This window comes from Halyomorpha halys, unplaced genomic scaffold (assembly GCF_000696795.3).
Source record: "Halyomorpha halys isolate HHAL.00 unplaced genomic scaffold, Hhal_1.1 Scaffold354.1, whole genome shotgun sequence".
NCBI classification, from domain to species: Eukaryota; Metazoa; Arthropoda; class Insecta; order Hemiptera; family Pentatomidae; genus Halyomorpha; species Halyomorpha halys.
The window spans coordinates 391,109-418,434 of record NW_027111517.1 but is presented as its reverse complement, the minus strand read 5'-3'; the positions used below and the strand labels follow the sequence as shown (position 1 = coordinate 418,434).

General features: G+C 30.6%; 1 protein-coding gene across 1 annotated transcript in view; it reads left to right on the top strand.

The window, feature by feature from the left end:
- Positions 1 to 3,473: 3,473 nt before the first annotated feature.
- LOC106681635 (ankyrin repeat and SAM domain-containing protein 1A) overlaps positions 3,474 to 27,326 on the top strand; it is a gene marked incomplete at its 5' end in the record, with an annotated part of 95,805 nt that continues 71,952 nt past the window's right edge. The window contains 4 exons of the mRNA XM_067049565.1: positions 3,474 to 3,759; positions 4,450 to 4,615; positions 5,584 to 5,824; positions 6,583 to 7,236. Coding sequence (XP_066905666.1) covers positions 3,474 to 3,759; positions 4,450 to 4,615; positions 5,584 to 5,824; positions 6,583 to 7,236 — 1,347 coding nt within the window. The remainder of the gene's footprint in view (positions 3,760 to 4,449; positions 4,616 to 5,583; positions 5,825 to 6,582; positions 7,237 to 27,326) is intronic.

Sequence of the window (27,326 nt, the reverse complement as noted above, 5' to 3'; positions counted from 1 at the left end):
ACATGAAAAAAAGAAAGTTTTGCCTTTTTCGAGGATCTGTTAATTTTTAAAAATTACGAATACCCTAATAATTACATATAAATACTAATTAAGGCGTAATTGAAATCGACAATTATATTTATACGTTCAATTAAAAATGTTTTAGAATATTTTGACTATCGATCACAATTATATGAATTATATAGCAAGTCGAATTTTTTCATGGGCGCAATCTATATTTCTAATTTGAGTTTTCGACGGATTTACTTTTTTTAAGATCCCCTTAATTCAAATGAACAAGTCTCGCAAAATGTGTGTGTGTGTTTTTGTAGTTGTGTATATGTATGTAATCAACCAGATTCAAACATGAAAAGTTCTACAAAACTGATATTACGTCTTTAAGGTAGGTATAAACCCGGGATGTTCAAGCAACGTATTCACTTAAGTCGATTTACAGTAAGTGCCACTTTATGTCATCGATTTTAACCTTTTTGAGGAATTTTTTTTGTCAATTATGAAAATGAATAAAAAATAAGGAAAATGGAGAATGGCAGAGATTTATTGTCTTATACAAACGCTTTTAACTACTTTTTTTACGTATAAAAATATATTCAAGAAACGTCATGATGTCGATGATTATAACCATTCATGTCTTCTATGAGTGAGGGAACCGATGATGTCCTCTTTTTTCCACATGCCTAAGGACCTTTTTTCTTCTTGTTCTTTCTAAGAAGGTCCTGTGACAATTTCCTATTTGGACACGTCATTCACTGATCATTGACATTGTCGTGGATTAAAGGTTGCTTTCTATTTGGGGCGTCAGTTTAGAATATATTATTGCCTTGTCATATACCTGGTATTGCTTTGTCATGTCTAAGGAATGCAAGACTAATCAAATCATATCAACATTTACTTCGCGTAATCCTTTCTTTCCGTATCAACAGCCCTGATAGTTGTTTTCTGTTATCATCCTGTTATGATAATGGGGTGAGTCATAATGTATGATTGTTTTTCTTGCTAATTTAAACATAATTGTATTTGTTTTTTTTTTACTTTCTCTTACATGTATATGCAATTTATTGCGTTCGTAACAAATTTTGAATTTGAGTTTTCGACTGAAATACTCGTTTGAGGTCCCTTCAGCCCAAACAAATAAGTCTTGCAAAATGTTCTCAGTGTTTGTTTGTGTGTGTTAGTGTGAATAGCCTAGCTCAGAAACAAAAAGTAGAACGGTACTGAAATTACATATTTAGGACAGGTACCTGGGATGTTACGGAAACTATTTCGTTTAAATCGATCAACCGGAAGTGTCACCAGTTCATATAATCGATTTTATACTTTTTCAGAATTTTCTCAAAAACTAGTATTAGTATCACTTTAATATCAGATATGTTTTATCCTCATTGAAATAGTCTGACTAGGCTTAAATGCGAATTAAAAAAATTAAATTTTCTAAAGTACCTGTATTTATTAGAAATAATTTTTCTTTCCACATTTTTACTAGTAACTAAAAAATGGTAAATATAAAATTTGAATGGATTTGATTATTAATGTAAACAAATAAGAGGGAAAATATGTTTTACAGGTTTTAAAACACATTTATAGAATTAAGAGTAGAAATATAGCATTATTTGCCGTTGGAAAGCCAAAGATATTAGAAAAAAAAATAAGTTACATATAAAGCCTTAAATGTTCATGTAGAATGACGAGAAACGCAAATCAGCCTCCACTGGCTCACTAGCAGTGATGCGGCGAGAGGGATGCGCTGGGATCTTATGAGCTCTGCTCTACCCCTCACACGTAGGGAATGGAGTGGGCTCAGGGATCATCAGGTCGATTGTGTAAATATTGTATATAGGAGTGTAAATGTGACTAGAGATTCTTTTATTTATTTATTTTTTCATGCACATAGTTTGATTCTGTTCATTTTCTTTATGCTTCTGTTTGTATATATTTTAAGAGAGATATTATTTATTTTATTTTATTTTAGTAAGAAAATCACTATAACCTATTGCCCACAATGGTGTAGCAGATTGTAATATCTATCAATAAATAAAGTTCGATTGTAAAAACAAAAAAACAAAAACAAAAATAAAAGATCAATTTTTACACGAATTTGTCCAAAACCTTCGATTTCCTCTCGTATCCAATTCTTACAATCCAAAATCCATCGTAAAATCCTCTAATGATCCTTACTTTATCACTAATAAAATCATCCATATAGACCTTAATGTTTCTAATCCTTCCATTATAAACTACCTAACCACCTGAACACACTAGTTTCTAACCTTGCTTCCTCTTCCATTCTTGACATTCCTCCGAGGCGCCTGAAAATATGGCCTCGTGACCTAATGTAGAGTGCTATCAAGGGATTGATTTTCTACAAGCCTGTATCACACTATTATAATCTAGCATCAAATTTGCTAGATTTATTTTTATGTCAATACAGTTGTAAATGTCAATAGGCAAATAAATAAAACAATAAAAACATGAATTTGACCGGGCGAGCTCATGCACTGATTTTCCGTTTCGCTAATCCAATAAATGTTTTCTTCACCATAGTAATTAATTAATCAGTGTTTTTATTCCGTTAAACTGATGTATAAGCCTTTCAATTGTCGGGACGATTAACTTCATAAAATCATTCTTACTATTTATATAAAAGAAGAGGTAAGTATAAATCCTTATAAGAGCAAGGTTATGCATATAAGGATAGACCAACAGGCTACAATTAATCGTCTTGGAAAAGTCCTTGAAATGGTGGATAATTTTAATTACCTGGGAACTATCATGAGTAGAGATGGGCGGATTGGCCAGGAGGTAACGAATAGAATAAAAAACTAATGGTGTATTCTTCCAAATATCTTTGCCACTGATTGGCAGGTGAGAGTTGAGCAAAAAGATGTAGCTAACTTAATCAAGTGTGTATTCTTGCCTATTCTCTATGGGTCAGAAAGTTAGACGGTAAACATTCGAGCCAAGTCACCGCTACTGAAATGAGGTACCTCAGAAAAGTAGCGGGACTGTGTAAGAAATAACAGCACACATGCCGCATTGGTATTAAGGTCTGTTATTGAAGTTCTTGAATAGCGACAGTTGCGCTGGTTCGGAGATGACCGAAAAGCCTGCTAGCTGATGGAAGCATGGCCTTTCTTGCAAGCGCCCAATTGGTAGACCAAGAGCTACCTTTAATAAATACAAAGACGGGCTCTGAAGAGAACGTGGCTGCTCAATGGATCAAATCCGAAGAATGACTCAGGATAGAGAAGTATACAAGAAATGGACTCAGGCTACTCCACCTCTAACAGCACTAAGGAGATAGAGAAAAGAATAAACAAATATATATATATATATATATATATATAATGCATTAGACTATTTTGCTGTTAAATTCGGGGGAGAGGGTAGTAATTGAGGGTCCTTGGCTATGTGCGGCAAACGACTAATTACTGTTAATTGTCCTTGATGGGCGTAGTTCATTCTATTGCCGATGACCATTACACTGTAGATTGAAGAGCAGAGAGAAAAGAACATTACTCTTACTTTTATCTAGGGGCGTGGTTGAGGTTTTGCTTGCCTCTGGTCTTGAGGTGAACGTGAGGACTTGCTCAGGAACAGCTCTTCACGAAGCTGCCCTCTGCGGGAAGACAGAAGTGGTCAAGACCTTGTTGGACAACGGCGCTGATTTGTCCATCAAAGACGCTCACAACAACACTGTCTCCGATCTTCTACAGCAGTTTCCTTCTCACGTCGTCCACGATATCACCAGCCTCATCAAGAGTGAGTAGTTTTTCTTATTGTTCTGAGTGTTAGTGTTTTAATTGTGTCTGTTTGTTTGATGTCCCTAGTATCATTAAGAACTGTTTTTGCTCTGTTAATAAATTTTTTTTTTTTCCTTTTTCATATGTATTGTTTGATAATGAGAAAGAACTCCAAAAAATACTTACTACACGATTAAATACGTGAAAGTATGTTAATTTTTTTAAGAAATTCGGAAATTTTCTAATTCGAACATCATTCTGAAATGGTTCACCAACTGCGATTTAGTAGTAATTGAGTAGTCACCAAAAAGGAACCTGCTAGAACCGTTCATTCTCCTCACCTAGAAGTATGACTTTAGTATGTTTACTTTTCAACTAGTCCGAATAAAGACCCAAAGTCGTCAAACATTTTGTGCTAACCTTTTCCATCTATAACCTCTTTTTCTGCACTCACAAAATGGACTAATTCCATAATTTAGTGAATAAAGCTTCAGACGATCAATAGAAAAGTATTCTCATTTTATTAGGTTTCCTCCATTTTTCTTTTCACTTTCTACTGTTACCTCAAACTGCTAAATTTTCCAGTTTGATTTAGTACAAACTTATTTGGGGGGGATCGTGATTTTAAATATTTCGAAATTTTTCAGTTTTGTTCGAAGTATGTTTTTAGTTCATTTTTTCTAAAATAATCATTTAAAATTGTTTCCAGGGCACAGGCAGGAAGGGAACACAGACGACCTACCCCCGATCCCAGTGCCCTCTTTGGGTTCTCCTTACGAGAACGTTAGGCTCCCCGCACGTCACACTTCGTCTCCTTCATCGCCAACTCTTTGGCACGATCTACGCAGGGTATCCCAGTCTTCCGCCGTCTCACAGTAAGTATTAAGTATGAACACTGTCTATCTAGTCTGATGCTTATTTACAGGTTTTGAAGCCACTTTCATACTTTGTCATCGGACATAACCCTGGGGAATTCCTTATTGCTCCAGGGAACGTTTCACCCATAATTCTTACTTCTGTTATCCCTAGCGGTCGCGAAATCCACTCTTATGGTGGTCATACTACGGATGGCTATTAATTGATCGTACTCGATTATTGCAGGAAAATGTTAAAAAAAATAGCAAAAACAGACGTTTCACCTCGCTTTGCATGGCTTCTTTAGTGCTGTATGCTGGTAGGAAAGTTCAGAAATTTAGCCATAATGTTTAATTTTATATTCCACAAAAAATAGCGTATGTTTCGTTACTGAACCAATAACTTTATAAACGATTTTTGGTAAGTCTATTTTTATCCTTAAATTGCTCGTTACTATTAATATTACTATTTTTTTCGGGTTATGAAAAAGGACTATTCATGCCCAGTGCGAAACATATGACGTAGGTTTGTACATTTCTTGTTTAACGGAATTTTTTTTTTGTAAATAATTTGTTTATAAATACTTTTTTTCGTAATGATTCAAGTATAGTTAAAATAAATTTATGTGATAATAAAATCCAGTTTATATTAATAAGAACCCAAATTTAAAAATAACTTTCATCATTTAAGAAATCATTTTGGGGAAGGCTGAAGATAATCATGTGAACCCGGCTAATTATGTGAACTTCTGTATGATTAACTAATTATTATCCAGTATTTATAATTTATATTAATAATTTTGTGTTATTTAGGAAAAAATCTATATTGAAAAAATAATTCACATTAGTGTTACCAACGGTCATTCTCTTTCACTAAAACTTTATCACATCCCGAAATGGGTTGACTTTGGGCATCTCCATTTTTCTGTGGCGTCGGCCAGTTCTTGGGAGACAGGTGGGGTTTCAAAAAGATTAAAAAACTGTTGTAGGGACTCAGAGCTGTGCAGGAGCATCGATAGCAGGCAGCAGTGGAACTCCTGCGGCTTGTCTAAGTCGATGATGGAGGGGAGCTTCTTGTCGGAGGACTCATGCTGCAGCCATGGAAGAGATGTGGACCAGATCTCTGTGTCCTCAACATCTAGCGTCGGTGGGCCCACCTCCAGGGACCGCCGCTCTGCTGACATCTACCTCCCCATGACGCCAAGTCCCGGCTCGAATAACAAAGTATCGGTGAGCCTTACCCCTGTTTTTCCCTTTTATTGTTTAACTGTGAACGTACCTGCTTTTCATTTTTAATCTTTTTCTTTCAAATCAAAAGGGATTTTTACTCTTTATTTTCGAGCAGTTGTTCTTTCATATCTATATAACTCTACCTTTACACATATCCTTCGGGATGAGTATATTAGTAAAAAATTACCTCAGTAAATAATGCTAAATTATCATGTTTTGTCAATTTTGTTTCTTTGAAAATCAGTCAGATTTTGGACCCCTCTAAAAGCCAAAGTGACAGTTTTTTATTCACCTTTTAGCTTTAATATACTTTCTCTTTTCTTTATTAGCATTTGCTCTAAAGGACCGATAGATTAATGAATCATACCTGAATCAACAGTACTCTAATCGTTCTTTTTGCTAAAAATATTTATTGAAGTTCGCATTACAAAATATACCGAACTGAAGCAATCATCTATTAATCTTCCGTCTCTTTTTTAATTTTTTTTTTTTTTGATCTGTTTTCGTTCTCAATTGCTATTAATTATCAATCGTAAAACTGACTCTTGAACTATTGTGCTATTTATATGAAGAATTTTGACTATAGTCCTATATTTCTCTCTATTCGCGAGTGCTTACTTCATGTCATGATCGCACCCTTTTGCACTTCATGTAATGTTGTTTGCACTAGCAATATAATTATGTACGCTCACAGTTAAAACAATTGCTCCCAAACTGTACTAAATTGAATTTATTTTTATTATTTTTTTTTGTTTCAGCCGACCCCTCCGAAGAAACCGCCGAGGAGAAATTTATCTGTTTCACCGACACACTTAACCCCTTCGGGAATGGGAGCTTACGAATATTTATTTCTTGCTCGAAGTGGGGTAAGGAGTCACGGAGATCTGGATGATATCAATGTAGGAAGTAGGCCTCACCGAGAAATGCTGAGGCGTGGAAAGTCCGCTGACCAGTACGTGGATATGAAACTTCGCTATAGTATAATGGGCGAAGAATTCAGCACAGAGGACGATCCGAAATTTCAGCCGATAGCGATCACCTCCGTCTACGAAAACATTCCATTTAGGACTACAAATCCTAAGAGAAAGCTTCGTCGGCTCCAAGCAGACAAGAGCTACGAAAACTATGACCCATCTGTGATCTTATCTAGAGGCGACCTTCCCTTCAAGAAAGTAGAGACGACTTCAGTTTCTGTGTCTAATATGACCCACCTGCAGATTGTCAACGCCAACCCCGCTGGTTTCGTGACCAGCGACTTCCAACTGGACAGAAGAAAAGGGAACATTGAGGATCGAGTGACTTGTCCCCTCAGCCCTACCAACTATCAGCAGCCTCCTACCCCAGACCATCCTCCACCTTCTGCTAGTCAAGCCGAGATCAGTATTCACGAGAGGATAAGACCTCTCAGTCAAGTAAGCTAATTTTTAGTTATTCTCGATGTTATTTGTCCCTATATGTTGTTTCTTAAATGTTTTTAAATTTTTAATTATTCTTTTATTTCTGCTTTTTTATCCTCAAAAACAATTAATTTGTTTGGAATGGTAGAGTAGCGAGTTGTCCCTGTAGATTTTTAACGTTATAGGATTCTTTGGACCTTGAACACACAATTTTTTTTTTTTAAACATCCCAATTTTAAATGATTCTCATAATTGTACGATATTTACCTTTTCGTTGCCTTTACATGCTTATATAGTACTTATATCTAGATAAACATTACATTTTTGCTGTATTTCTATCAAATATTGAAATTAATTGTAAAATATGAAATTCTTTTAATGTAATTGCAAAATATGTCTTACAAAAATACATAGTATTAAAAAAAAAATAACCATATAAAATAAAATTACCTTTTTGCATTTTGAAATATTCTTGATTTTTATCTGCAAATCTCTTTAATGTAAAGCCCTCAATTATTCATATTGCTGCTTTGCTTTATAGTGCCACATCTGGAAAAAAAAGGTTTGATTTTATTTGGAATTAGACGTATTTCAAGGATAGTAAGCGTAGATTGGAGTAATTTTTATTACGGGGCCGTCCAACCGATTATCCCAAAGCTAGTAGGGCTGTTAGATATTTATTCCAGTCGACAACACTACTAATACGTCAATAAAACATTAAAAAAAACAAAATGTCAGATGTGTCTCAAGCAAAGCAGCGTTGTATACAGATATAAGCAAGTTTGTGTTTGTGAAATCGAGACCCATTACTTGTCTTGAGATAAGAAAATTACCTAACCAATTCCGACCCGCTTCCTTGAATGTTTATTTCGCCGCCAGTTTTTAATTTTGTTTTTAAGTTTGTTCAGTAATTTTTTTCTCTTCAATTTCAATGAGGTAGAGGCTACATTTGAAGATGGATTTTATTTTTGGTAATACAAAATTTCAAGGTCTAGGGATACGTTTGTTAACTGGCTGTAGTGTGCTTAAAATTTTTATTGAATGATAAAATTTATTTATTTTTTTAACATTAATTATACCTCCCGAATCCTCGCTTGAATATTAGTAGATACCGCTGTGAACAGTATGGGTCTTTATAACCAGATCGAATCTTCATCCATTTAAAAAAAAAATTAATATTGGTTTATTTACATTTTGAGATATCAAGTATACTTCCATCTAAACATCCACATCAGTGGTTTCAAAATCCGTAAACGTTTGCAGATCACTAATCCAGAAATCAAACCGTGTTCTTGTACCATCCCTACCAGTTATTGGGGATAAAAACCCAAAACCTTTAGAGATCCCTCGAAATAAAGTGCATTTTGAGGCACTTATATAGTTTGTTAGTGCATGTATCTGTGCATTTAAAACCTGTCAACTAACACTCGCACATCCAGAGAGAGCAGTATACTACTAAATTGTCCTAAGAATAAATACTCATAAAATTTATAGTATGCCGATCTGCTAAAAAAGTACCCTGAAATTGAAAACAAAATTCTAAATAAAACATAACTATATTTTCGACAAACTATGTTTTAAAGACAAACCTTTCACTCCTATTTCTAATTTCTGGCTGAATAAAACAAGAGGACTAGAGAAACCAGACACCTCGAACATGTCTTGTGTCGAACATGTCTTAAACTGAGAGGGAGCAAGGACACATCCTTGCTCCCTCTAAGTTTAAATGCGATTTTCTATTAACTTGGGAACAAGCTAAAAGTTGTTTAAACGTTTAAAGTTTATTCACTTATTATTATTTTATTTTATTTACGCATAAATTGGGTCTAAATCGACATTTTCATTTAACTGGAAAATTTTTGGAACAAGTTACACCAAGTTTCAAAGTCAATAAATTTATTTTACTGTAAAATATTGTAAGGGGTAACATTACTGAGTTTTTTCAGTATAAATAATATGTCCATAATTTGCTGTTTAAAAAGGTCTATTTGTGTTTAGTAAAAACCAATTAACCATATAAACAAAAATTACTAAATACTATGGAAACACCGATTGAGTTGGGTATATTATTCTATTGAAATTTTTTTTTAAGTTACAAATCAAGTTTATCTCTTGCCAAGTATTAAATTATAGTGTTGTACAAATTTTTTTGTATATTCCTTATTTTTATTAAAATAATATTGTTTATTTTATTTCTCTTTTTTACATCGTTTTTATCGTAGTCCTCTAATTTTTTTTTTTAAATGACTGTCAAGATTTTTCATCACACAGAATATATCCAAAATTGTACAAAGTCAAAATAAAACTGAATTTAGCGCGCTTAAATTCATTACTTAGTTTAGGTATTCCTTAATATTAAAATAAAAATAAATAAATATATTTCAGGGCATATATAGCCTTATAAATTCGGTTCTGTTCGACATCACAATCGCAATCCTTGTGTTACTTTTTTTAAAATTCTTATTTGGGAAAAAAAGGAAATTCCTGTTAGTTTTTGAAAAGAATATTTCGTTAAGAACTTTTTTTTTTTTTTTTTTTCAAATTTATATACATTCCTCTGATTTATAACTACAGTACCAAACTTGAAATTTTCTGTCCGAACAACGTTGACTAGCTTAAGTATTTTTCATAAAAGAACTCCATCGCCATTTTGATTTCCAACGTTTAAAACTGCATGATATGGCGGGATGCAATTGTCAGAGAAGCTTTAATTTTAATTGTTTGCATGATCCGTATTCTGTTATTGCAGATAACCAACTAACTTGCAATGTTCTTTTAACTAAACCTATTGAGGTATACTTAAGCTCATTTGAGCTAATGTTTATATGTTTAGTTATTGCTTAACCATTCTAACCTGGGTTCAGTTAATTAGTTTTAATTAATGTATTTTGCGTACGCTTTTCATTTTCGTCTCAGATTTTGAAGTTTATATGCCTACGTACTTAAGTGCTATCGTTTAATCGAAATATAAAATTACTACGTTTGTCCATAATAATCTTTTTAGATGATAGTGTAACTTCAACATAAATTAATTTGCTTTAAATTAGCTGAGTGATGTAGATACTCAATCGCCATTTTCAGCTTGCTCAGACATCTCCTTACATATGTTCAGGTGTTATATGAAAATCTGTATAAGCGAAATCTTTTTCTCTAAGATTTTTACTTTTTTACCCAATAATTTTTCTTTGAGCCATTTATTAATAAAGTTTTGAAACTTTTTTGGGTAAAGTTACTCCTAGTAAGGAAGTGGGTAAAGTTAGAGAATTTTATGGTACCTCAAATCAGGTTGAGTCGACCTTGAAAGTAGCAATTAAAAAATTTGTTTTCGACACTTAAGGTTAAAAACTGTAAACTAGTTTGAGTGATTTCGTATCTCATAATGTTATCTCTATTCGGATATATTGTGGCCTTGATTGTCAATTCAGTCTCGAATATATAAAAAGTTTTAAAAATCCCTCACCCCATTTATTTAAAATATTTCTTGTTCCTAAGTATTCGGATAATCACAGAACTTTTCTATATGAGTCATTCTTCCAGAAAATATTGATCCGGCCATAACTCTTTAAACAATTTTTAAAATGGTAATATAATCTTAAAAAAAAAAATTAAGTGAGCGAGAAAAATCTGAACTCACAAAAATGACACTAATTCCAGTTTTTTTTTTTTTTATAAAGTGATTGACACTAAGTCCGAGTTGTTTTATCAAACGAAAGACACAAAGTTCCAGTTGTTTAATCAAACGAATGACACTAAGTCCAGTTTTTCATCAAACGAATAACACTAAGTTCTAGTTGTTTTATCAAAAGACTGACACTAATTTTAAAAATCGTTATATAATCTTTAAAAAAAAATTAGGTGAGCGAGAAAAATCTGAACTCACAAAAATTACACTAATTCCAGTTTTTTTAATAAAATGATTGACACTAAGTCCGAGTTGTTTTATCAAACGAATGACACTAAGTTCGAGTTGGTTTATTAAACAAATGACACTAAGTCCAGTTGTTTTATCAAATTATTATGTAGAAAAGGTTTGATAGTCTATCGAGTTATTTTTTTATTACGATATTATTTATGAAAAGTTGCTATACGTTTGCGTTTAACTTCTTGGAATAATAGCACATAAACGTATATATACTGTTACAATTTGAAGTTATGGAAATTATATATCCTATTTTAAAAAAATATTTATACACATACAATCACTTGTAAGTTATTATTTAGTTACTGAATTCAGAATTCGTTCGAGACGAAAATTAGTATAAACCGACTGCTAACCCTTAATTTCTTTTAATCTACCTAAAATGCTTTTCCCTTTATTTAGTGACAAACAATTATTTTATAAATATAAGTTTATATGCACATTCCAAAACGTACTAAATTTAAACCATGCACCTTCCTTTATTAATTTATAACCTGTTTGTAATTTGATATATTAACTCATTTTCTGTGTTGTTTTTTTTAAATACAAAATTAATTGACTGCATAGAATTGGAAATTAATGTAGTTCCTCTATCCGATATTTTTTTTTTCTTTTTATAGGGACTTTCAACAATTGTGCAAGAAATTCAGTTATGAAAATTAGTATTGACGATTGTCAGAGTTTTTACAATGTCTCCCACGTATTACTCATTTTTTGTTGCTGCTTTTTCAATAATAAGGATTTTATTTTTATAATCTAACGAGTAACTTTACTTTCTCTTTTATTGATTTCGTTATTATTTCTTTATTTTTTTAAAATTTGTGGAATCTTATTTTTACTTTATAAGAATTACAAATTATTTTGTTGTTTTGTATTAAAATTATAGTTTATGTTGATATATTTATACATTGAATGTATTCATTTATGTTATTTAATGTTTCTGTACTGAAAGTATATTCATTTTATTATTTCTTTATTTCCTATATTTTATGTTTCATAGTAAGATTAATCGTTCATTATGATTCTATACTTATTCCTTTTAAAAGATATGATGTTCTAAAAATTGAAAAAATATTGTTAATTTTGTTTTAAGACTATTAATTTGTTTATATGGAGTTTCTTTGTAACATATTAGTTGTATATTTTTTGTTTTCAAATTTAATTATTTTATAGTATTTTATTATTAATTTTCAAAGGCAATTGATGTTACAAAGCTTTGTCTAAGCTTATATGATTCTTTGCTTATTATTATTATCTTTATAATATGGTGATAATAAAGCTATTAATAACGTATGTTTGTATGTGTTATGATTTTAGTTTAAAAATTTTATTCTTTGTTCCCATTTTCCTTTTATTTAATTTATTTTTAGTTATTTTTTGTATAATCATCTACTATATTTAACTTTTAAGTGTTAGGTTAGCTACAAAACTTATATTATTTTTCAAATTTTTGTTTACTATTGTTGACAAAATTCCGGATATCTTTGATTTGAAGCAGGTTTTCACACACATGGCATTGTATGTCTTAGTGACAATTGGGAATTATTACTTTGTCTTTATGGTTCACAAAATTCTATCACATTGAATAATATTTTGTTTTATGAAATTTTGGTTTCAGTATTTCATTCAACTTAAAAAACGCGACTATTGAATTTTAATTTCTTTTAATAGATTTTTTTTTTATAACTAGTTAAAATTGTGTTTGTGTTTTATTTATTTTTTTTACCCTGCATGTAGCTGATGGTAAAATCGTAATCTAAACCATTTCTGACATGGCATGTTGTAATTAGCACTGCTTAATGGTTTTATTAATTTTTATATTATTGCACAAACTTTGATTTTAATTTTTTACCAGAATTGCAATGTTTATGCACTTTTAAACATTAATTTTGGTTAAATTATTTCATGTGCTTTTCCATTTTTGGATTTATGATTTCTGTATTATGATAACATATTAATAAAAAGTATATGGTGTGTTAGAATGTAAATAACTTGTATAATGTGTTTATAGTTATTGTTTGATAATGATACAAAAAATATACATTCATATTTTATTCTATAATAATGATTATAGAATTTTATTATTAATATAAATTACATTTTTACAGTGGTTTTTGGTAGCACTACAATTATTGATTAGTTTTTATAATTTTCAATGCAGTGTTTTTGTGTATTATTTTTAAGTTGTTAAAATTGTTTTATTTTTTTTAATATGAATTTTGATAGCACGGTGAATATTGAAAAGATTTTAAAAATTTGAGGAAAAAAAACCTTATCTATGAATAATTTAATTTTTTGTTCATGGCTGGTTTGTTTATCTGTTATAATAAAAAATATCCATGTAGTATGAACAAGTTTATTCTTTAATAGCTCTACAGTTTCGGCCATTGTGGCCAATCTCAAGGCTTATTTATATCTTAATATTTTAGGTTCATTACTGGATGAGTTTGCATTTATTAATGAATTGTAGTGAATAACTCTTTCTTATTCAATTTCTTTATTTTTATATATCAGTTACAACGTTTTGGAGCTTATTCACTATATATCATCTACAACAAAGTTATTAAATGGTTCCAGACTATTCTGTCTTTTTCCAAAATATACCATAGTCTATTAACCTATTTTTATCCATATATCACTTATAATAATTTTATTCAGTTTATATTACAACCTTATCAATGATAGATAGTGTAAATTGAATAAAATTATAAGGAATAGAAATAGTAGATAAAGATAGGCTAATTGACTATGATATATTGTTTATGAAGGCAGAATAGTCGGCAAACTATGTTGTAGCTGTGTTATTATAAATAAGATATCCTTGAGAATAGGCAAACTGTTGGATTTGTAAGAGAATAAACATAATGAGACTATATGGACTTTTTTATTATAATTGTTAAAAAAGAAAGCACATTTGGTGCAAAACATGGTGTCAAACTTTGTATAAAATTTATTTTGAAAATGTCAGTAAAAGAAGGAATATTATATCATATATTGAGTTCAAATGCATACGAAATTTAAGTTACCAACATAAAGGCTTTTATGAAGAAACTAGAAAATCTTTTCAAGAATCTGATCTATAAGAATGTTTTTAGTTTTTAGTTTTTTTAATAAATTAGTTTAGAAATATAATTTCAATAACAATAATAATTAAACAAGATTAAAAAAAAATATACCAGTAGTATACTAAGTGAACAGTTTAAAATCTTCTCAGTATACATTGGCATGTTGGTAAATCTCCTACAGGGTGCTTCAGTTTTAAGGTTAACCCTTCCTACCTTCTACATGTTTTGGAATTTTGATTTTTTTTTCACTGCTCAATAATATTGGTTGTAGTCCATCTTTAGGGGATGCTGTTGATTTTCTGACTACTTCCAGTTTTTCAATGCACCTAACTTCAGAATTTCCTAGGGATTTTTTTTTTTTTCGGATTCTGATAGTAAATCAGGTTTTATGAAGAATTCGTATCAGGCATTTATTTGATTCCATGCAGCCTTGGAGGCGTTAATCTCCGAAACCCACTAACAGTTTTTTACTGGTTTTGAATGCATAAGGTGCAGAAAATCGAAAATTCCTAAGGAACATAATCGTTTCATTTATCAATACCCTTTAAGAATCCGTCTTCATAATAGAGCCATTTCTAAATTGAGTATTCATCGTGACAATCATTTTAGTGGCCTTATTCGTTAAATAAAACTAAAATCGTGATGACGGATTCTTTAAAAAACATTAGATTCTATAACGATTTTGTTGTAAATCTCTTTTTTTTCGCACCGTTTACGCGAAAAAAATAACGTCCACGAAAAAGTTTTCGGCTTTTGGCAACTAACACCTTCAGGACACGTTACACAAAAAAATTCCTAGGTCTATATTTGTCTTGAAATCTAGTTTACTATCATAATGCGTAAAAATATACCTCATTCCATTGAAAATTCTCTGGTTAGAAGGTCGCTGAAGAAAGGTTATACGATTAAATATACCCTCAAGTGATTGACTACATGTAATTATTACGATCCTTTGGAGTCGAAATTCCAAAAAATGTTGAGGTTAGAGAGAATGAAAATGATTTGAAATATATATACATATAACCTCGTATAGTACTTTCAAGACTGGCCTCTGAACAAAAAATGTATTAAACATTTTTATATTTTATACCGTGAACTTAAGGTCTTTAATATATCCGCTGCCGCTGGAGTCGTGTCGAATCACCTCCTTATCAGGTCTTTCTTAATTCGGTGACACAAAATGAAGCCGCTTGGAGCTAGGTAGGGGTTTTAGGGTGGCTGCAAAACTTTTGCCAGAGTGAACATTGAGCGACTACGTCCAAAACCTCAAGGCATTTTTTTACTGAGGTTATTATTATTTTTTTCCTGTCACAGGTCAGTTTTATGTTGGAGTGCTCCTCCGTTTTAAGGATAGAGTCCGCTCTGCGATCAAAGGCGTTTAGTTTCTACAAAATGACAATCGTTGCTAATTACCGCCAATGTTTTGGCCATTTTCAACGGAACAACAATGTTGCAACAACCCTAAAGTCTGCTTTTTGTTTCTCCGAATCTGACAGGCCTGGAAGCGATTCGACGCAGTTCTAGTGGTCCAGGCAGCTTCGACGAGGTCCTTTTAATCCGTACATGTGAAACGTTCCAGGGAGCCTAGGAACAGTGAAAAAAACCCTGGAAGCGAGGTGTTGATACCAAAGGGTCCTATATTATAGACTTTAAAAAATTAAAATTAAAATTAAAATATGTACCGCTACAACCCATGGAGGGTTAGGCTTCGGTACTTTGTAAACAAGTACTGTTTCTAGACCAACGCTTGTGCAAGGAGGTGATTTGGTCAGAATAACGCTCGACCGCCAGATTTTTACCCAATTAAGGGTACCTAATTTAACAGGCTGTGTGGACCCCAGGAGGGCTCCAGAATCCACAGGAGTTGACTCAAGGCTACAGTGTAACATAAAACAATGTTCTGCCCAGCCGGATTCGAACTCGGGTCCTTAGAGTTAGTCCCCATTATAGACATTGCATCGCTGTAAAAAAAAGGTTTAATATATTTTTGGTTCTGAGACCAGTCTTGAAACTTTGTGAACGCTCCATACATCTACATAAGAAAGCGTGTGACAATAGTGGAACATGTTTATATTTTAAAAAATATTTATTTGTTCGACCAAAAAGATATTCAACATATTCTTCTTTGTGAAAAAATGGAGCAGCTTTAGTAGTACATTCTTGGAAAAAAAATCCGGTAAATTTTAGTTGATTAATTTAATAATTTTGATACAAAAGTGAAGGTTAATGCAGTGATGATGGGGAGGATTTGAATTTCTAAGTAAAAAAAAAACTCTAATTTTAACAAATTAATATTAACACATTGACTGCCTGCTACAAGATAAATCTTTGTTTGAGTTCTTACCTAGGAGTTATCGTACGAGTCATCTCGTATTTTTTAATAACCATGTTTGTGCAGCTACGATGAAATTAGAATATACTGTGAATTATGGATGGCCAAAAATGACTACGAAAAATATGAGATAACTCGTTGTGGAAGTCCAAGGCAAGAACTCAAACAATATATCTTGTGTGCATTCAGCATCTTAAAATTGAAATGAATTTATGTATTTCTAGTTTTTTATATATTTTTATTGAAAATTACAACTGTACCTAATGATACATCCAGTAAATTTGATGTAAGTTTGTTATGGAGTGGTACAGGCGTTTAGAGAAACATTAGCAGGTCTCGTTGTCATCTTCTTTTCAGGCGCCTCAGAGGATTGTCAAGAATGGAACAGGAAGCAAGGTTAGAATCTAGTGGGTTAGGGTGTTTATGATGGAAGCAATTATCGGTTACATATAGAATATTAAGGTCTTTATATATGATTTTACATTGAGGATTGAATACAAGAGCAATTCGAAGGTTTAGTTGAGCCCCAAAGCTCAACTCCGTATGTCCAGATTGGCCTTTTTGGAGTCATGTAGATCAGTCTATTGTAATGAACTGGAAGTTTAGACCTTATGTCTAGTAAAGTGCTGTAACAGTCAGAATCGACGTGCTTTTTCCTTTCTTTTCAGTCTTGTGTAAGGATTCCATGTTAGTCGTTTGTCCAGTTGCTGCCCAAGTTAGTGGATCTGTTTGACAGGGGTAAGAGCAATATTATTAAGGATACTGTAGGGCAGTCGGTAGGTTTACCTCGAAGGGTAAAGGTGATTTGATGGGATTAGTTAGGATTTAGTTTAATCCTTCAATTACGTCACCATTCTTCGAGGGCTGTGATATGGGATTGGAGAGTTTGGGATGCAATTAAAGGGTTATTATCAACTGCGAGCACACATGTGTCATCGGCATACGGGTTGAGGATAGTATTAGGATTGGTTGTCAACTGTATAGACGGTGGCACTGAGGATACTACCTTCAGGAACACCAGCCGACTGAGAATAGAAGAATGAATAGCAGTCATTGTGGTTTACTTGGAATAATTTATCAGTGAGAAAGTATGTAGGAGGGTAGGGATTTACGGAGATTGTAAAGCAGTCCCGGGTGCCAGACTCGATCAAAATATTTCTAGTTTGAAATAACAAAATAGTTGTTCATTTAAAAAATATATTATGAATAGATTTTTTGGTAAGTTTAATTGTTTTGATTAATTTTTTTTTTTTAACAAAACATTTTAATTTTTATATTGTGTGCTGTAGTGCTAAGATTGTAAATGCAAGAAAAATATTTATGTATAATTAGATTAGATTCCTTTTTGAAAAACTGGCTCTCTAAATCTATAACGGAAATGTTAGCTCTATGTTAAAGTTTCAAGTTCAAGTTTCACAAATGGTCTTTTTATCAAATTAACCTATAGATGGATCTATACAATTCCACAGGTAATAGATTATCATAAACAAGATTAAAACTATTTATTATTAATACAAAGAAATAACTAGAAAAATAATATAATTACAGGCATTTCTGTGCTAGATGAACAATTTTTAGCCTGAATAAGCATCCTGATGAAAACAATTTTCACTTGTAGTCATTAATCGGATTTTTAAAATTAGTTGCTAAATTACTAATTGAAAATTGAAACGTCGTATTACTATTTATAATAGAGTGCATAGGTTTAAAATTATACGAATTATCTGTTTAACCCTTAAAAGTAATTCGCACAGAAGGAACCTTACTGATTTGTTATCTGATTTTTTTTTTTCAGTTTTCATAATACTATTAATCCAGAAATCTAGCATCCAAAATAGGTCCCCTTTTACCCACTTTTAGTACCCACCTCCGTTTTAATCAAATTTTGTTTAGGCATAAACGATATAAGGGCTTATTCAAAAAATACAGATGTGATTTTTTATCACATGCGATACTTGATAAAGCATTGCAAAAATTATTTTTATAGATTATTATGACAAACGTTGAATGTGTTTGGCCAGTAGCTTAATTCGTCTTGGAATGAGACCTAATATCTAAAATTGATTCAATTTATTAACGCCTAAACTACCGTAGTTCATTTATATATCTCATCATTTTTGTATATATATGACCTGTAAAACGAATAGAGAGAATCGACTTTCAAATATAATTATTTGCAAATAATATTAAAATGAAAAGAAAAAGGAGACGGGTATTGCCACTGCTTAACTGGGTCCTTTTTTATTTATTTTTTTTTTTTTTTAGGAATCACAATGCTCATTTTCGCTATCTAATAGGTTTTTTTTGTTATAATTTAAATTTCGTGTTGATGTATTCAAATCATTTTAGATTATACGTTATCCTAATTGTAGTGAATTATTTATTTTCGCAGAAAATTCCCCAGTAAGGACTGTAGATTTTCACATATGAAAATACATGCAAAACTATAAATAAGATAAAATAGAAATGATATAATAACAAAGATAATATAAAGAATAATCCTACCACGAAGAAAAAAATATAAATACAAATTCTTTTATTATTACAGTTAAAACATATAAAATATTTTTAGTTTTCCGCTTTTATTATAATGTATTATTTTAAAAATAAATAATTTAAATTCTATCCATTATAGTCTCAAAACCTTTTATTTCTCTTATAAGTCCGACGGTTCGGTCAATCCGGCCATCTTCAGGGACAATCCACTACAAAACAGCTTTACATGTCTGATCCTACAAACATTTCAAAATACTTAACATTATTATTTATAATTTACCTTACCTTAATACAACTTTGAAATTATATAATTTAAAAAACTCTAAACTCCATGCAGGCTATTCTGCCCAGGTCAAACCATCAATTTCTATGAAACATTAAAATTTGTTAATAAGTATATCCCGTGTAATGTTGTGATAAAGGTTTTAAGGAATAGTGTCTGTGATAAATGATTTTGACTTTGTTTTAAGTGAATATTGACTAATTAGGTTATTAAACATATGTGGGATATACTTATTAACAAAAAAAAATCTTTTACCTAATGTTTTTAATGTTTCATAGAAATTGATGGTTTGGCCTGGGCAGAATAGCCTGCTTGGAATTTAGAGTTTTTTTTAATTATATAATTTTAATGTTGTATTAAGGTAAGGTAAATTATAAATAATAATGTTAAGTATTTTGAAATGTTTGTAGGATCATACATGTAATAAAAGCTGTTTTGTAGTGGATTGTCCCTGAAGATGGCCGGATTGGCCGAAACGTCGGACTTATAAGAGAAATAAAAGGTTTTAAGACTATAATGGATAGAATTTAAATTATTTATTTAAAAAAAAAATTACCAATCTCAAGAAAATATTAAGATTATAAATTAAATAATATATTATGCTATTCAAAAAGAAAAATCGCCGACCTACCTGCTTTTTTTCATTTGATTTAGTAACTTAGATTTTATAATGTTTATTTCGAAGCATCTTAAAAATAAATTGAACTGTGGGATAATAATTTTGATGATAAACTTGGTGGGTATTCTTATTCAGATAGATCAAAATAAAGGGGGAAAAACTACTATAGTTTGTGGCTCAATATCATAAAATGTTTTATTTTGTAATAATATGGGTTGAAATTTTACGAGAGGTGTGAATCGGACTGAAGCAAACACTGTTTTGATACTTCAGCAGAAAGTTGAGGTAGCATTAGTGTCTATTCCTGTAAGCTTTAAATTTATAGTCCTGTGCATTCGGATTTATAACTAGAAACCTACTGAAAGTAATAACAGAACATGACCCGGATTGTTATTTAGTAAAAACCTGCATAATATGCCTTATGGTATATAATAAAAAAAAAAAATCTTTAAATATGCAGTAAAAACAATATAAAACTCTGAGACGGCTAAAAAATTCAAATTTACTACTAATTCCAGACATATATTCCTGTATAACTGTAACAGTATAAGTTCTGAACTAAGAAAGAAACTGGAAGAAGGATTAAAAATTAAACAAATGAATCCGAAAATAAACAGTATTTATCTTTAGCTATGAGAAACAGTAAGTACATAAATGTGGTAAAAATATGTATATTAATGGATGAAAACATAATTTGAGACTTTTTAGGAATTAAAATATAAAATGTAAACATAATTGAAATTTTTAATTAATAATAAAAGCAACTTAGCTATGGTCATAATTAAAAATTAATTGAAATTAACAAATAAATCTTGCACGTTAATTTGTTTATACGAATCCTTATTTTCTATTGTTTAAAATATTTTTATTATTATAAAATAGTCTTTCTACTACCCCAAAAAAAGTGATGGGAACAAATTTATTTATTGTTAAATTTATTGCGTAGCGCTCAACATCACTGAGGACAAATAAATCTTTCCCCTAATAAGTTTTGTCACTATTTACCAAAATATAAAGTCCCGAGTTCCATAATTTTTGTTTTTTCCCGAAGTTTTCCCTACTGGACCTATTATGCGAGTTATAATGCTTTTAAATTGAGTTAGTAAAATAGATTATTTCTTAGGAATTTGCTATTCATTAGGGGTATTCATGATGTGTTAAATGTAAAATGTTTTACCATGCTAAATGTTATAAGTTTAGGATTGTGAGCAGCCCTATTTAAAGTCATGTTAAATGCATTAGAGCTCCTAGCGAGTTTTCTGAGCAACTTGTTTTATAACCCTTCCTTCCAAAAACTTCATGTTATTGTTTACGTCTAAGTTTTGATAGTTATAGCAAATTATTACAACATGCCTAAGTGGAAGTTGTGTGAAAATATGACCCCTCAGTGCCTTAATGATCTTCTAAATTGTGAAGAAGAGAATCAAGATGAGCTAATTGACAGATGTAATTACATTATTATTGCCATTCATTGCTTTATTAGTTATAAAAACATCCAAAACAATACTGACAAATTTAAAACAGAAACTACGAGCAAGTAGTACGTATACTACATTGCTTGTTACTAGGATAACAAACAAAATGATCACGAGCTCCGCTGGTCTGTTGCGTGACGTCATTCTCCATTTAACAAACATAGTAACATACTCTCAACTATGTTACTTGTTATATAGTTTTAACATGGTAAAAGAAGGAAATACTTCTCCATTTAACATGAGTTTTTCTATTTAACATGTTAAACTAAAGATCATGAATTCCCCCATAATTTCATACACATTTTTCTCATCTCCATCTATTTCAAATTTAGCATTTTAACTTGAAAGATAACGATGAACTTACTTATGAAGCTTAAAATAATTATATACATTACTGCTTTTAAGAAAGAAAGCAACAATCTAATATCTGTATCTTTAGAATTAAATTGAAATTAATTTTATTAAACATTATTTTATTAAGTAATATAAGATTATATTATTTTATATCGTTGATTTTTTTGTTGTTTCGTTCATTCAGAATGAACTTACGATGTCCGGAAATTCATCTCCTATCTCGTATTTTAATTTTTATTTATACATTTTTTTTCACTTTATTAAAATCATCCAATTATACAATTATATACATTAATCGTCAAATTTTCAGAATAAAATTTAGTTTATTGCTCTGAGTGCAATAATTCGTAAAGATGTTTGACCAATTTGTAAAAAAAATATTCCTAACAAAGTATACCGTTGCATATATATCCGGGTTCTGGATATGACTCATTTTCAACGTATGTCCCATAGTGTCAAAATCCTGTAAAACATTAATAATCTACTCTTAAGTAAAAAAAAATACTTAATATCAATCAGATTTTATCTAATAAAGTTGTAAATTATTAATAATCAACAATTAATATTAAATCAATATATGCAATCAGTAAAATGATTGGTTATTAAGATGACTGTTTTAAAAGAAAAAACATATAAATATGTATTAACAAAAATACAAATACATGATTCATATAAAATAAAGGTAAATAATATACCTAATTTTTTAGTTTGATGTTCAAGATTGTGTGATTTTAATATCCCCTCCTCTATAACTTAATCGCATTTCGTCAAGTCTTAACATCAACCTTTATTTTTTTTTCTATTTATTCCAACATTTATAGGATACCTTCTTTATTTGCTATCAAAATTGGTGCAGTAGTGTTATAACCATATATATAAAAATATTTTAAAATTATAATAATGATTATTTAAAAAGTAATATATATAAATAAAAATTTCATTACTTGCATTGTTTTTTCTCTTGAGAAATATTTCGAAAGAAAGTGTAAACTTTTAATGGGTAAACGTTTGATTTATTAAAATAAGAAACTCATCATTTTTTTTTTTAAATTAATTTTTACTTAGTTCCTTTATTTTTTAATTTTCCTAATGCACTGGACAACATGCTTACTTATCCAAATTATCCGTCATTGTTGTTATGTAAACCTCCATAAAAATTAATATAAATTGATGTATAATAAAACTACGTTACAGGTCAATATTATTATTAAACTGTTAGTACTTACATGATTACTCCAGTACTTTGGTTCCAGCGACTGGACATTTGTTAGAAAAACGTGATAGCGTAGGTATGGACACACTGGATGTCCTCGCAGTTTCTGCCAGTCCCCCACTTCTGTGTCTACGGCATTCCTCACCATCTGTAATATTAACTTCTTTAATTAAAAATATTTCTAAATTAATAAAGTACCGCTTTAAATGCAAGACTATTATGAGCATGGTCTGAAATTTTTTATATTCATGCATTCATTTCATTCGAAATTTCTTTTCATTCCTTGAATTGTTCGCTTGCATTTGGACCATGACTTAACACATGCCACTCTGAAATAATTAAATTTTTGCTCCTAACGAATAAGAAGAAAAATAATAAACTTGGTTCGTATTAAATTGTCTTTTCGATTGCAGCAGAAAATAATTAATTCTCATTTTCTTAAGTTTTAACGAATTATAAATTTTATAAAATTTATTTCCACTTTTCGTTATAAAAATCAATTCTGATAAAAAAAAAATTATTTAAACTTTTCAAAATACAAATCCATTTCGATCAAAAAGTAGCATTAAAGTGGTATAGTTTTTTTGTTGAACAATCGTTTTATGATTTGTGATATACGTTGTATTAAAGATGGTCCAGCGAATTTGAGCCAAATTTATTTGTGCACTTATAAAAAAAAATATTAGAAGATTTGAGTCACATTTTTACCGAAATAATGCAAAACGTTGAAGAAAACATTTCTTGATAAACTTTTTTATCGATTTTATATTTTATGTATAATTTGTAGAATAATGTACTGAATTTTTTTTTTCAACAAAACCTCAGTGCCATAACCGTATAATTTCAAAGAACGATAGATGTTTAGTAACATGTGGCAACAAATAAATCCATTTTTTTCCTGAAGGGTAGGTCCTTTATCTACTCCTCAAATTTTAAATCATGAACATAAAGTTTATTTTCAACCAATTAACATTTATGTTATCGTATGGTATTTATCATTTATAAGTTTATTTATTCGATGAAGTACTAATAATTGCATGATTTTTACACTTTTTATAGATAAGATTGTAGACCTTATCTAACCTTATGTCGCCTCATTTTATAATCTTAATCTAATATTTTCCTGTTGTAAATAAGTAGAATAATAATAATTTATTTATTTGTTTATGGGTCAACCCCCATAAACATAGAGTTAGCCTGTGAAGTACATAAAATAAATAATCAATTGTAGTAATTTTACAAATATGATGAGTTAAAGATCGTTTATATAAAATAATAACAAACAATATACCCAAGCTGGGCTATCCACATTCGTTAGAATAAAACAGTAAAACAAAAACATCATTTAATATTTAATAATATAAAAAAAAAAATAAATAACAAAAACTATACCTCCTATTGGGACGATAGGTATCCAGGTATGCAAAAGTTTTTGTGTTACTTATATAAAAAAAAGTTTAAGATAGTACAGACAGGAATTCATACAATTGATTCAGTTAATATTGCTTTGTTTCGGCATGTATAGGATTCGGTTCTCATGATACGCGGGGCAATTTGTCAAAAAATGGAAACAATCCTCCAGTGCCGTTCCATTACAAGCTGGACAAAGCTTCTGTGGGTCCAAAGTATAAAATAAGTCGAATAGAATATGCTTATTTATGAAAGGCAAAGTCTTGTTCAAATTTCATTACATAAGATAGAGTTATAAAACAAAACCTGAGTCTATTGCTCATTAAAAAAACAATAAACAAAGATAGAACAAGTGCTCCATAACAAAATAATAATAAAAAAAAAAAATAATAAACAAACTGGATAATACAAAACTGTTAATATAATATTCTTTACTCCATTATATTAAACTTAAGATAATGAGATTTTTTTTAAATAAACCAAAGCGTAATATAAGTACAGATATTAATTAGTTTCGAAAACTATTTACATGCTACTTACAAAATCAAACTTATTACACAATATCACAATGCAAACAGTTTGTTCAATTTAACTTCACTTTTTGTTTAATATATTTTGGATGTTTTTAGGTAGATAAATTGTCTATTTTCTTTAAAGGTGGAACGATGTGGTACAAATCATTATTGAAATAACTTTTGAAGAATGGACAGAGTTCGTTTGCCTTGAAAGTGATTGTGTATTTTGATGTGCTTTGGATTTCCTACTCTTAGTTGGCTGATGCACCTTATTTTTTTTTTTAATTTAGCCTAAATGTGAGATATGCTTCAGGTTTAGTGAGCTCCATGTTCTATTGATATCAATTGAGAAATTGTGGTTCTAGAATATCGACTTTATATTTCAATATTCCGTTTTTGTATAAAGTATTAAACTCATCTCTACATCCATATTGGTGGGATATCATTTTAACCTGGGAGACCCAATTGTATTCTACATCAGGGATTTCTGCATCTAACATACTTAGTCTGTTGAAACATAGTTTTGGGAGTCTCTTTTCTGACATCAATGACTGTTTAGATTAGTAGTTGATTACCTTTGTTATTACGTTGTAAATAAGTAAAAATTGTTTAAAATAACAAAAAAAAACTTCCCTTCGGTTTGTATTGATAACAAATTTCATTTTTATTATTCATTTAATCTGTGTAAAGTTATATTCTTTTTTAACTCCCTTAAATTTCATAAGAATTTTATTAGTGTTTTCAAATTCAGGTTGAGCAGGCTCAAGGTCTTGGCATATGAGTCGTTCAAATCAAACACGAGAGGAACAAAAATCATTTATGCGTACTTGTGCCTATATTGGTACTATTATTACTAGTAATAAATCACTGTAGAGCTACTGAATTCATAATCATAATTTTTTTTTAAATTATAAACTTTGTATAGTAAGAAACAAAGAGTCAAAGAAAATTTATAACATAAAAAAGAAAAATTAAAATCCTAACGGTATATCTATTCAGAATTCTTCAACCTAAGAAGTTAATTTTGAAATACAATTTCAGGTTTAAATTGTCGCTACTGATTATTTTTAAATTTATGTTTTAGTAATTTTGATGATTACTATTTAATCATTTCTATAGCATGAACTGTACAGTTATTTAACAATCGAATTTCTAATTGTTTATCTAAATATTAACTAAGAATCTATTATATGACAAACAATCTAGTTTTTATGTTAGAAAATAACATGCTGGTTGAACTCACCAGATAGTATCAGCAAGTGGCTTTGCAATGTGAAGGAGATGAATTGTATAACTTTCATGGCCATCAGCTCTGTACTTCATTACTAATAGTAATAACGGTTTCCTGCATAGTATTTGTTGCTTCTAAAATTTCTATACACTGCTACTTCATTTTTCAATGTATTTATACTATTATACTATCCACTTTTTTTTTTTTTTTTCTAAAAAATCAATACACCTGGATTATAAACTCTCCACATTTCAATGCTTAGTGTAGCTCGTCTTCTTCATAACTGAGAGGACAAATGATAATGAGAGGATCCTATGCCTGATAGCAGTGATATTTATTGACATTTTCCTCACAAAGAGTGCGGCACTTTTGACCTTTAAATGTTACATTACCTTTAGCTGGCCGAAGGCGGCCGTCCTCACTGCAGTTGGTCGGGACCAACCAGAGCTGGCACATGTCTGGGTCTTCAGATGATCGGAAGATGTCTGCAGACTTTAGCTATCAGGAAATTTTTCCAAGCATGGAGGTCTGTGGTAACGTGGTGCAGAAATTGGTCTGCATGACTAGTTCAAGCAGCGGTACCTCCGAGAGTCCGGAACCTTGGAATGGGGAAGCACCTTGGTACCAGGTCCTTGGCCAACCTGAATATGTTTCTTCCTCAGACGAAGAGGTACGGGGAAAGTATGATGGTTGGATGTTCCGTTTTACTGCCTCCATTGCAATTATGATGACTGATCGAAACGAAATTCTATATCATCGATATCGATATCTGGCCTTATTAGCTTAAGTGCTTCCTAAGCGGATACAGCTTTTGGTTCAGTTAAGCGAATTATTACGTTATGACGTAGATTTAATGTTTTTTAATATGTTACCACAACGCTTGGATTCACCGTTTAGAAGGTGTAAACGGAGTTAAGTTATTTGATTCGTTACTTTATTAAATTAATGAGGGTTATAAAACTGCCAGAAATGGGTTTCCATATTAATCCTGTTAGAAACTAATTTATGGACTAGGTTTTATGAATCGGGCTTATATTGCTTTTCACAGCTGAGGCTATGAGTGGGAAGACTCTGCCGTGGCAATTAAAATTCGTACGCGTCCTCGGATTCTTTATTCTTATTGGTTGATTGCCTTCTTCAGTTTCACGATCTTAGGCCAGAGACGTCAAACATCGATCCCATTACGTGTATAT